General features: G+C 48.3%; 1 protein-coding gene across 1 annotated transcript in view; it reads left to right on the top strand.

Moving 5' to 3' along the window:
- The first annotated feature begins 6562 nt into the window (after positions 1-6562).
- Positions 6563-12692, top strand: part of Ostm1 (osteoclastogenesis associated transmembrane protein 1) — a 30819-nt gene continuing 24689 nt past the window's right edge. Inside the window, exon 1 of the mRNA XM_055616104.1 lies at positions 6563-7027. Within this exon, the coding sequence (XP_055472079.1) occupies positions 6611-7027 (417 nt within the window). The 5' untranslated portion in view covers positions 6563-6610. The remainder of the gene's footprint in view (positions 7028-12692) is intronic.

Here is a 12692-nt window from a genome sequence, read left to right as displayed (position 1 = left end):
AAAGAAAGAGGGAGGGAGGGAGGGAGAGTATCTGGTATGGGCTTTTGAAACCTCAAAGCCAACACCTCCAAAAGGCCACACCCCCAAGTCTTCTATAAGCAGCACACTAACTAGGGACTAACTAGGGACTACACATAGGAATGTATGTGCCTATGGTGGCCATTCTCATTCAAACCACTACAAGAGCATAACCTCCGTGGTCTCAGACCTCTCCACGCTTGCTCCCCAGCTGGTGACACTGATTCGAGAATGTCAGGAGGTACAGCCTTGCCGGAGTAAATTTGTTAAGGGAGGTGGGCGCTGAGAATGCAAAGACTCCCACAATTCCCAGTGCTCTCTCCCAGCTTGTGCTTCCTGTTTAAGATGTGAGCTCTCAGCATCCTGCTCTGCCTGTCTGCTGCCTCCCCCCCCCCCACCATTATGGACTCTAACCCTCTGGAACCATAGGTGCAAATGACATTTTCTTCCATAAGCTGCCTTGGTCATGGTGTTTTGTCATAGCAGCACCTAAAACATCTTGCTAGATGGCCCTATAGTTTTATTTTTACATCATTCTTTGAGCACAATAATATACTCTGGCCTCTTGCTTTACTACAGTGCCTACTGCAATGAATTATTAATAGCTTTTCTTTTAATCTGTTTAATATAGTCTAATACGTTAGATAAAAAGTGAAGTTAATGAAGCTGGGACTTGGAGAAGTGCATTTTTACTTGCAGGTTGAGAATGGCTCTGCTAGGGGACCAGGCTCCTCTGTTAACAGAGTGTCATTTGGGAAGGGTCCCTGGTTCCTGCTGTGGAGAATGAGCCTGAGAAGCCAAGACCTGGGCACGGTGTGTAACGTCATTACAGCGACTTTGCTAGCAGTGAAGAGAGTCAGGACGCACGCACAAACGTACACACTTTGGCTGGAGCTGTCTCTGGGTTGACAGAGTGCTTGCCTAGCACACACCGGGCCCTGGGTCTGATCTCCAGCACCACAAACACAGGGTATGGTGGTGCATGCTGTTACTTTCACCAGAGAGGCAAGAGGATCAGAATTTCAAGGTCATCCTCTGGTACGAAGCAAGTGTGCTTCCCAGTATGTTGGAGACCAGCCTGAGCTACATGAGACTCTGCCTCCAAAAGAAAAAAAAAACATACACACACACACACACACACACACACACACACACACACACACACACATATATATATATTCAAGTGGGTTTCTATTGTGATAAAACACCATGACCAACTTCCGGAGAAAGGGCTTTATTTCATCTTACACTTCAAGGTAACAGTGTTTTACTGAGAGAAATCAGGACAGGAACCCAAACAAGGGTGGAACCTGGAGGCAGGAACGAAAGCAGAAGCCGTAGTGGATTGCTTCCTGTGGCTTGCTCAGCTTGCTTGTCTAGGATCACCTGCCCATGGGTGGCACTGCCCAAATATGGGCTGGGCCCTCCTACACTAATCAATAATTAAGAAAATGCCCTAAGCCAGTGGTTCTCAACCTTCCTACTGCTGCGACCCTTTAATACAGAGTTCCTTTTGTTATGGTGAACCCCCAACCACAAAATTATTTTCATTGCTCCTTCTAACTGTAGTTCTGCTACTGTTATGAATCATAATGTAAATATTTGTGCTTTCCAATTGTCTTAGGCGACCCCTGTGAAAGGCCCGTTTGACCCCCTCAAAGGGGTCATAATCCACAGGTTGCCAATCTTTACTTGTTCTCTGATGCCTCCTAGGCCTTGGGTACAAAGCACAGATACCTGCTTTGCTCCACTGGACTTTTAGGGCTGAAAGGAGTGGGAAGGGAATGAAAAGAAACCCTAATTAAGTGGTTCTCAACTTGTGGGGTCATGACCTCTTTGGAGGTCACTTATTAGATATCCTGCATATCAGATATTTACATTACAATTCATAACAGGAGCAAAATTACAGTTATGAAGTAGCAACAAAATAATTTTTATGGTTGGGGGCTCAGTCAGCACAACATGAGGAACTGTCTTAACGGTGGCAGCATTAGGAAGGCTGAGAACCACTGCCCTAATTTCTTTAAGCAATCCTTTTGCTGTTATAAACAAAACTGAAATGAATCTTGGCTGTACAAGGTCAGTCTATGGTCTTAGTTAGGCTTTTATTGTTGTGAAGAGCCATCATGATCAAGACAACTCTCATAAAGGAAAACATTCAACAAGGGGTTCAGTCCATTATCATCATGGCGGGAAGCATGGCAGCGTGCAGGCGGACATGGTGCTGGAGGAGCCGAGAGTTCTGCATCTGACAGAAGGAGACTGGATTCCGCACTGGGTGGAGCTTGAGCATATAGATGACCTCAAAGCCCCACCTTCACAGAGACACACTTCCTCTAACAAGGCTACACCTCCTAATAATGTCACTTCCCATTCAAACACACGAGTCTATGGCACTGAACCTATCCAAACCACCAGAGTGTATGTTCTAAATAATTTTTTGACAAAGGAATATATGATTATTATTATTATTATTATTATATTTTTTGATACAGGTTTTTCTGTGTAGCCCTGACCGTCCTAGAATTCTCTTTGTTGACCAGAATGGCCTCAATTTGCGGAGATCCACCTGCCTCTACCTGGATTAAAGGCATGTGCCTGGCCTAGAATATATGAACTTTTAGTATTTGTTATGATGCTTTACTTTCTACAAAAGTTTCACAGAACACAAATTCTCACAGGTGCACCGAGGCCAGGAAGGAGTAAAGAACTGGAACACCAGCCATTCCAGGTGGGACTTAGGGAGTCACACAGTTCTGAACAGAAGAGGAGGAAGCAGGCAGGTGTCTTGTGGGCTTCATCGATAAGCCAGACCTGCTCAGCTCTGACGCAGAACAAGGAGACCCGGAGGGTGCAGAAAAGTGAGACAGTGCCAGTCACACCAGGACTTGTTGCTGCAGAGGGCCCTGAGTGCAAACACTACCTTGGTAGAGAGGGGATTGCAGTGACTATTGGAATTCCAGTCTTTGTTCCTGAGACGGAGCTCAGAGAAGAGCAATAAGAATGAATGCTTCTGTGGTAAATGCTCCCCAGGCTCTGCTAACATTCGGGGATGTGGCTGTGGACTCCTCTCATGGGAGGAACAGGCATGCCTTGACTGTGCTCAGTGTACAAGAATGCAACGCTGGAGGATTACCACAATCTACTCTTTGTGGAAGGCATGGCCAGCCAGGTAAGTAGTGAGCCTGAGATCACCACCAGTGCCAGGCACCCCAAACAGGGAGCTAGCCCACCAGTCTGGTGCTGCATAGGCTCAGGCTGGCAAACCATGCTCAAGATGACCCCTGCTCAGTGCCATACTACACAGGTGGGAATAGCATTCCTGAGATAACCCCAGACACCCAGAGACCCTGGGTGCCACTACAAGAAGCAAGCAAGTGGTAGAGAAAAGGAAGAGAAAGATAAACAGAAAGATGTGGGCACAGTGAATAGAAGCAGAACTGGAAACTCAGGGTAGTGAGGAACAGCCTGACGTGGGTAGCTGCTGGTAATCCCACCTGGGACCACGGTGGAGTCCTGACCTGTGCAGCTCCTGGAGACCACATCTGGATTCATGGCCCTGAAGCAGCAAGGGTCTGTTGCCACCAAAGCCCAGGCTGACGTCCCTGGTCTGGGTCGCTACCCGGGGACATATTGCCATCTGAGGGCTCTGCAAACCACCCCTGCCCCTTGCCTGGGCACCATGGAAGAGCTAGCCCTGGGGGTGTAAGAAGAGGAGAGCTGATCCTGCTCCTTGCTGGCTGAAGTGCTCAGGAGAGTGGGACAGCACACTGCCCAGAAGCACCGTAGTAGAGTTGGCCCTGGTTGTGGGAGTTGCATGTGAGCTGGCACTGAGGGTGTGAGCATGAGAGAGCGCACTCGTTTTCTGTGCTGTGGCATGGATGAGGAAGAGATAGCCCCCTCCTTGCCACCCACAGCAGACAGGACAGCTGGCCATGAGGTCACCAGAGTGGGAGAACTGGCCCTGCCCCTCACTGGCTGCAGCACTCAGGAGAGCGGGCCCTGTACCTCGCTCAGGTAGCTGGGAAGAGCTGGCACCTTGCAGGCTCTGCAGGGGAGCCACCCGAGGGAGTGAGCATGGGAGAGCTGGATCAGCCTCTTGTCTGTTAAACCACTTGGAAGAGCAGGCTCTACGTGTCACCTGGGCAGCACAGCAGAGCTGGCCCTGATGGTACGGGCATGGATGAGCTAGCCCCAAGGGTATGAGAGTGGAAAAGCTGGCACGTTCTCTTGCTGGTTGTGGCTTTGGATGGGCCAGCTGGGGTAGAGCAGGAGAGTTTGCCTTAGCGGGTACAGGAGAGCTGGTGGATTGACCAGCTCAAGGGCTTTGACTTGGCCCACCCCAACATTTACCCCATCGATGAACTGCTGTAGTGTGTGAAGTCTGGTCCTACAGATCCAAAACTACAGGATCTCCATGACACAGGGAAACAACAGCGTATCTGAGAGGAGTGAGGTTCTAGTATTGACAGAGTAACAGAAGCCGGAGGCCTAGAACCAGACAAATAGACTCATTGCAGTGAACATTTGCAAGCAAAGAAGTGTGCACAGAAGGGTATACTATGTGACACGCCATGACACACTCCAGCTTCCACAATGAGATTTTTCCCCCTCTGTTTCAAGGAAAGTTGCAAGTGTGGAGGGCGGGTATGACGGGATGAGGACATCAGTGGGATTGGGGTGCATGATGTGAAATTCACAAAGAACCAATAAGAAGTTAAAGAAAACAACCATATGATCTCCCAGCAAGCCATGGTGGTAATTCTCATGCAGTGTGGTCATTTGAACAAGCAAGTTCCCCATAGTTTCAGACCTTTAAATACTTGGTCCTTAGTTGGTGGTGTGTTTGGGTAGGTTTAGGAGGTCTGGTCTTGCTGTGGGAAGTATGTTACTCGGGGACAGGGGCAGGCTTTGAGGCGTCAAAGCTTCCCCTCATTCCCAGCTGACTCCATTTCGTGCAGTTAAAGATGTGAGCCCCCAGTTTCTTCCTCCTGCAGCCATGCCTTTCTCCATCACCACAAACTAACCATCTGGAGCCGTATGCCCAAGTGAATTTTTTCTTCTACAAGTTGCCTTGGTCACGATGTTTTATCGCAGCACCAGAAAAGTAACACACATGAAAAATATAAAAACTGCATGGCAATAATTGGAGGAAATTAACACAACTCTTTTTTTTTTTCCTTTTGGAAGCCCAATTATTGTTACACCGAACAACTATCCTAACATCCAGTTCAGGGATAACAAAAACAGGAAACAAAATTTAACAATCATAACCAAACTCACAAGAAGCTGGGCTACAGTGGGGTTAGTGCAGTGATTTTGTACTTACAGAGCAAAGCTCTCAACCTGGAGAGCTAGGTGACAGAGCAGCGGGGAAGGAGGCCCACCAAATCTGTTTATCAGACACTTATTAGAAAATGGGTTTCCCAGCTCAGCATGGTAGTAGTACATGCTTTTAATTCCAGCATTCAAGAGGAAGATGCAGTTGGATCTCTGGGAGTTTGAGGCCAGCAGGTCTACAGAGTGGGTTACAGGCCTGCAAGGTTTACTTAAGTGAGATCTCATCTTTAAAAAAAGTCTTTTTTGTTTTGTTTTTTTGAGACAGGGTTTCTCTGTGTAGCCTTGGCTTGGCTGACCTGGACTCATTTTGTAGACCAGGCCGGCCTCAAACTCAGAGGTCCACCTTCTACTCTGCCTCCCAGGGTGCTGGGATTACAGGCAAGTGCCACCGCACTGGCTTCAAAGGTCTTTTAGGTCAAAAGCATATATTCTTTTTTGCAGTCCAGCTCTGGTGTCACTGTATATGTTAGTGATCCCTGAGATTGCCCTGGGCATGCAATCAAATGGAAGAGGGTCTTAGGTTGAGCGGCTTGCCCGGAATCGCACAGAGCTTAAAACACTGAAGCATCTCAGAACCCCTTCAGTTCCAAGCAGATCTGCCCAGATCTGCGTTGTGCACACAGTTAACACTAGTCATATAGTTACATTTAAATTTACAGACACTGAAAAATCAGTTCTATAATCGCAGTACCTGCAATTCAAAGACTCAGCCGCCACGTGTGGCCAGTGCTGCCCTGCTAACTAAATCGTGGATTATATTCATCGCTGCAGAAAGTTCTGTCCAGGTAGACAGCTGGGACTTAAAAAATAAAATTAAATTAAAAGAAAAATTAACGCTTGGAAGTCACAAGTGTCAAAACCAGTAACTGCCAACAGAGTGTTATCCATTCTCCAGAGAAGATGAAGAAAGAAACATCCTAAGCGACAGCAAATGAACACCTGCCCAAATCCACCTCCCTGGCGGAGGCGACTGGTCCAGCGACTGGGACAAACTCCGCAGGCTTCTACAGGGCAGGGAACCGCAGGGTGAGGGGCGTTCGGGAGCGAGGAGGGAGGCCAGGGATGCTCCCGAGTAGCAGCAGCTCAGCCGAGGTCCAGGCCCGGCGCCCTCACTCGGAGCGCCTCCCAGGCAGTGGGCGGGGCCGTGACGCAAGTACCTCGTGACCCCACTCAGGGCCTGCGCCGGCCGAAGCCGGAAGCGGCGGCTGTCGGAGGAACCGGGTGCCGGGTCCGGTGCTGTCCGGCGCCGGGGATGGCTCGGGCTGCGGTGCCGGCGCGGCGCAGCGGGTGGCCGTGGCGGTGGCTGCGGACGCTGCTGCTGCTGCCGCTGCTGCGGTGGAGGTCCACCCTGGGCGCGCTCCCTTTCGGCAGCAGCGGTGGGCAGCCGGGCTTCGCCGAGCTCCTGTCGGAGCAGCAGCTTCTGGAGGTGCAGGACTTGACCATGTCTCTGCTGCAGGGCAGAGGTCTGGGGCCGCTGTCGCTGCTGCCCCCCGACCTGCCGGATCTGGAGCCCGAGTGCCGGGAGCTGCTGATGGACTTCGCCAATAGCAGCGCCGAGCTGATCGGGTGTATGGTGCGCAGCGCTCGGCCCGTGCGCCTCTGCCAGACCTGCTACCCGCTCTTCCAACAGGTCGCAAGCAAGATGGATAACATCAGCCGAAACGTCGGGGTGGGTAGAGGAGCAACCCCGGCACTTGTGGCGTGGGGGCTGGGCAAGTAAGGACAAGGGATTGGACTGTCTGTGGAACTCGGGTATCGGAAGCAGGCGGATGGCGGTTGGGGATTAGGGTTTGGAATGTTGCCTTCCTGGATGTTGTAAACCGGCATCTTCTTGGGACAGATTTGCAGTTAGATATCAGTGGCTTTCTTGGGGGCCCAACACTCCTACGCTCGTCTTTCTTTTTCAGGCCCTCTCCCCCGCATCCCCTATCACAATTTGTAGTTCCTAGAAAGGGCCCTTTCGAGACTGCTAGTCATTAGGAGCTTGAGCATTGCAGCGGGCATACCCAGAACCACCAATTTCTTGCAGTGTGACCTTGATTATTTTTCACAGCATGGGTTTCCTCCTCTATAAAGTGCTAGAAAAGCATCCCAGTTGTTTCGTGTTGCGTTATGGAACTTCGTCTTAATAAGACAGTCTGGACCCTGCTGGCCAGGAGTCCAGGTCTACCCTGTTGATTAGCTTGTACTCTGGGTAAGTTAGTGACACACTCTCTGCTTGTTTTCTCATCCATAGCGTGGGCATAGAGAGGGGCCACAGAAAGCTGACCCACAGTAAAAGCTCTTGGTCAGTGAGAGTTGACATTTTAGGACATAGTCAGTCTGCCTTCTTGATAACTTGAGAGCTTTTCTGGTCACTTGGAAGATGTAATGTGAAGGGCGAACAGAAAGAGGAAGACTCAGTCTTTGCCTCTAAGTACTGTCATAACTAGGAAAGGATTAGAGTGTCAGGGCCAGGGAGAGTCACAGGGTTGCCCAGTAAAGGAAAAACAGGAATGATACCGGATTGGGGGTGGAAAAGCTCCTTTTGTACTGAGGGGCCAAGCAGTCTCATGAAAATGTGGTTTCAGTTGCTTGTCGTAATTGACTTGACTGAATAGAAGCTTGTCTATTGCTGCACCTTGTTTTTCAGCCAGCTAATGTTCTAAACAATGTTTGTTTTATAAACGGGGTGGGGGTAGGTGGTCAATTACATTAAGTAAATTACAGTCAGTCCTTGAGGAGAGCTGGCTTTCAAAGCAGTTTCAACAGGCTTACATGCAGTATTTTCCAGGTTCCCTTCTCTACCTGACTTTGAAATAAAGGCTCCGCCCTCTGCAGCCTTTTCGAGCAGTTATATTGAATAAGTTGTTTTTAGGGTGCCTTTTCATTCTATCTCAATTTAATTAATTTATTTCACTAATTGAGTTCTGGCCTTGAGAACTCACCGTGTGGCAGAAGATCACCTTGAACTCTTGATTCCCCTGCTGTCACCTCCTAGGTGCTGGGATTATAGGCATGTGTCATTATGATCCAGGATCATTCAGTGCCATTCAAACCCATGCCTTATCTGTGCTAGGGAAAACCAGCTACCACAACTGAGCCCCAAACCCCTGTTTCTGTTTTTAAATTAGCAGAGCAAGCATCAGGCTGGTAGTTCCCCACATAGTTATGGTTTGTTCACTCTGCATCTCCTTTCCCCCAGGTCCCTGCTCTACATCTCCATTGTCCCCTCCCACCTTCTATACCCACCCACTCTCTCTGAGTGTGCCCCCTTCTGCTCTTGCATCCCATGTGACGGTCTATTACCCTCTCTTCTTTTCGTATCTCTCTTGTGGGCTCCTTTCTGATTTCTTGGCCTCTCCTTAACACTCCACATTAATACACACACATATATAAGCATTAAAAGCTAGGGTACGCACATGAGAGAGAACACCTGGCATTTGTCTTTTTGTGCCCAGATTACTTCACTTAATACCTTATTTTTCAGTTTCATCAATTGTCCTGCAAATTTCATAATTTCCAGTTGTCTTTAAAAAAAAATCTTAAGTAACAAGACCTCTTGTGGGCACGATGCCCTGGAATCATGATGCTAGGCTGTAGATGTTCTCTGTATACAGGTGTCTGTATGAGCTGTGGAATTACGAGGTTTTAAAAAAGGATCCCAAGCTCTAGTAATGAGAATTATGGGCATCAACCAATTGACATGTGAATGAACTCACCACTGCCCATCTCAAGCTCTCCAGAATGGGGTTGCAAAACCTTTGCCCTCCTGCTCCTCTGATGCTACCAGTGATGTGGGAACCAGGATCTACTCACCTAAGAGTATGGGAAAGCCTTCCCTCGTCTCCACGTCCTCTCCAGCATCCGAGTGTGCACTGGGCGGGGCTGTGGGTTTAGTAGGGAATGCCAAGATTTTAGCCTGAAACCAGTATGATTGTATTGGAATTCTTAGAACATGGTGGTCATCTCTCTCTCTCTCTCTCTCTCTCTCTCTGTGTGTGTGTGTGTGTGTGTGTGTGTGTGAAGTGTGTGCAGGTTCCCTACAGAGGACAGAGGAGGATGCTAGATCCCCTGTAGTTGCAGTTGGGAGCTCCTGCATCTGGGTAGGAAATGGAACTCAGGTCCTGTGCAAAAGCAGCAAGGGCTGAACCTCTGAGTTGTCTCTCCAGTCCTGTATTTGTCTTTTGAATGATCATTTTGGCAACATTTTGGGCCCGGGAAATACATGAGAGCATGTGTGGGAGATGAAACAGACTGTAGTAAAAGAGAAATGGGGGTGGCTTAGCTAAAGGGTACCATTGTGATGGGGAGAAATGGCTGGATCTTAGAGGTATTTAGGAAGTAGAAAAGACATGATTTAGTGGCTAATGTGGGGAGCAAGGGAAAGGAAGTGATGATTTTCAGTTTGGGGGATGAGGTTACCATTAACTCAGAGGGAGGAACCTCTTTGGAGGGAAATCATTGCCTCAGTTCTGAGATGAGTTGATTTTGAGGTGTTTTGAGCCATTTAAATGTTGATATGGTATATGTGGTTGGGCCTACGTGTGTAGAGGTCTAGACCACGGATTACACCTTTGGGAAGTGCTCGGGGTAAAAATAGTATCTGAGAAGCCATGGCATGGATGAGTCAGGGAGAAAAGGAAGAAGTGAGAGAGCAGTGAGGTGGTTGGGCGGACAGAGGCACCCACTGCCGAGCCCGATAACCCACACGGTGGGTTATCCCTCACGTTGTCCTCCGCACGCCAGCTGTGGCACGTGCGCCTACAAAGTAAATAAATACAGGGTCATAAAAGAACGGGTAAGAACACCGGGATACGGGATAAACTCTCGGAGGAGACTGGAAAGGAAGAGGCAGAGGAGGCGATGAGGGGAGAGCAGCATTGTACAAGCAAAGGACAAGGGACGGAGAGTGTCTCTGGGTCAGACCATGCTCTGAGAGTTGGAAGTGTGCCTGTCAACTTTAGCATTGTTGGTGACACTCTCACAAGTGGAAGGAAAAGGGTGGGAAGAATGTCCCCGAAGAAGAAGTAGGTCAGCGAGCAGGAATGTGGGGCTCAGTAGTGATTTTCTCTCCATTTCTTTATCCCCCCCCCCTTCTTTCCTTGCCTAAGTGAGGGAGACAGGAAACACATTTAAATATTTTGTTTGTGTGTCTATGTACTACCCCCCTTCTTCTTTTGGCATTGGGTAAGCCCAAGGCCCTGCACCTGTTAGGTATGTGCTCTGCCACCGAGTCACACCCGAAGCCTTGTTGGCCTGCTTCCTGTTGTTGTCTTATTGACCTTGAACTGCTTGGCCCAGGTGATCCTCCTGGGTCAGCAAGCGTTAGTGAAAAGTCTCCTGTAGGGAAGGTGAAGGAGGACCTTGCAGAGGTGAGCAAGGGGAGGAGTGGGCCGGTGTCTAGGGAGGTGGAGTTGGTAAGACTTGGGGCATCCACAGAGTGGCGTTTCTGTCTCCACCATCCGGTGTGGTGGTCTATGTCTTTGCCACACATGAGGCTGGGTCTTCTCTTGTAGTAAGGATGGGTAGTGTCACCTACATTTCTGGGAATGCAGAGACTCGAAATGGTTGTAAAGTAAGGTGTGGAGTTGGGGGGGTTATAGATTAATTGTGAAAAAAATCTGCCTCCTCCTGTGTGTGTCTCTGTGTGTGTTTGTGTCTTTTTAAATGGCTTCCTCCAACTTCTTAGGTGAAGCTATGATGAAAATGAATGGTTACGTTCCTGATGGCTAGGCTCCTGCTGGGTAGTTATGGCAATGACAGATTAGGATACTAATATTTGACACTATAAATAAGGACCAGTGTGTTTGGTCCGTTATGCTATGTGTTGAGTATAGAAAGACACATGAAGTTTCTGTCCTACAGAAATTGATTTCCAGATGGAAAACTTAGATATAGACAGAGAGATACCATGGGTTAAGAAATTGAGCCTGGGGCTGGAGAGATGGCTCAGTGGTTTAAGAGCACTGTCTGCTCTTCCAAATAGACCTGGGTTCAATTCCCAGCACCCACGTGGCAGCTCACAACTGTCTGTACCACCAACTCCAACTGACACCTTCACACATAAAATAAAATAAATTATTAAAAAAAAATTGAGCCTGAGGGTTAAGTACCCTACTCAAGGCCACGCAGTGGGAGAAGCAGGGTGTCAGTGCAGAAGAGTGGCGTCACCCGTCTCATCTTGCTGTAAGGAATGAGTGGGAGATGCTCCTGGACCACTGAGAACTGTATCATCATCATCATCATCATCATCATCATCATCATCGTTCACTGTCACTTCCTCTCCACCCTCCCTTCTGCCTCCATCGCCTCCTCACACTCACACTCACACCACGGACAGAGTCTAATTAGTCCTGCCACATCTTCCCTCTAAATATCATCACCTGAAAGTATGTTCCCGAGACTTGCTTTTTTTTTTTTTTTTAATTACTCTTTCCAAAAATCTTCAAGAACTTTCTACTGTCAAGGCAGGGGAGCGGGGGGTGGGGGGGGGGAGAAAGAAAGAGTTTTTCTTAACAAAACAAACAAACAAACAAACACAAACACTTATATAAGCCAGGCGTTGGAGGCACACTCCTTTAATCCCAGGCAGCAGCAGTGGCAGGCAGATCTCTGAGAGTTCGAGGATACAACTGGGGAGCTGTGCTTACACAACATTGAGACGAGATTCTCAGAACAAGGATTGTAACCAGATATGGCGGTACAGAAATCAGCCTTTGATTTACATAGTAATCATATACCTATAAAACCCTGTCTCAAAAAACCAAGAAAACAAACAAAAACCAATGACACTTTTATGTGAGTCAGTGTTTTGCCTGTGTGTATGTCTGTGCACCCTCGCAAGTGCCTGATGCCTTTGGCGGGCAGAAGGCACCAGATCCCCTAGAACTGGAGTGACAGTGGCTTGTGTGCAGCTGTGTGGGCGCTGGGAATCGAACCCAAGCCCTCTGGAAAAACAGCAAATGCTCCTAATTGCTAAGCCTCTCTCCACCCCCAAGAAAGCATTTTTCTTTTGTTTGGCTTCTAAGAACCTCCACAACCTTGTCCCAACGTATCCACAGTGTTGCCATGTTCAAACTGTATCTGCTTCTACCAAACAGCGCCTATATTCTGCATATCAACCCCACTATTACTCCATGATCATTTTATGCTATCTTAGAGTTCTTTTTCCTTTCCCAGTACAGGGCCTGGTTTAAATCCTGGTTTCTCCATGAACTCTTTCAAAATTTCCTCCAGCTGTATTCATGTGTTCCTCAATTGAACTGTGCCTGGTAGTATTACAGTGATTTTTTTTTAAAAATTGCATCTATCTATCTATCTATCTATCTATCTATCTATCTATCTATCTATCT

This window comes from Psammomys obesus, unplaced genomic scaffold (assembly GCF_907164565.1).
Source record: "Psammomys obesus unplaced genomic scaffold, mPsaObe1.curated_primary_1811, whole genome shotgun sequence".
Classification (NCBI taxonomy): Eukaryota; Metazoa; Chordata; class Mammalia; order Rodentia; family Muridae; genus Psammomys; species Psammomys obesus.
This window is presented reverse-complemented; position numbering and strand designations above follow the sequence as displayed.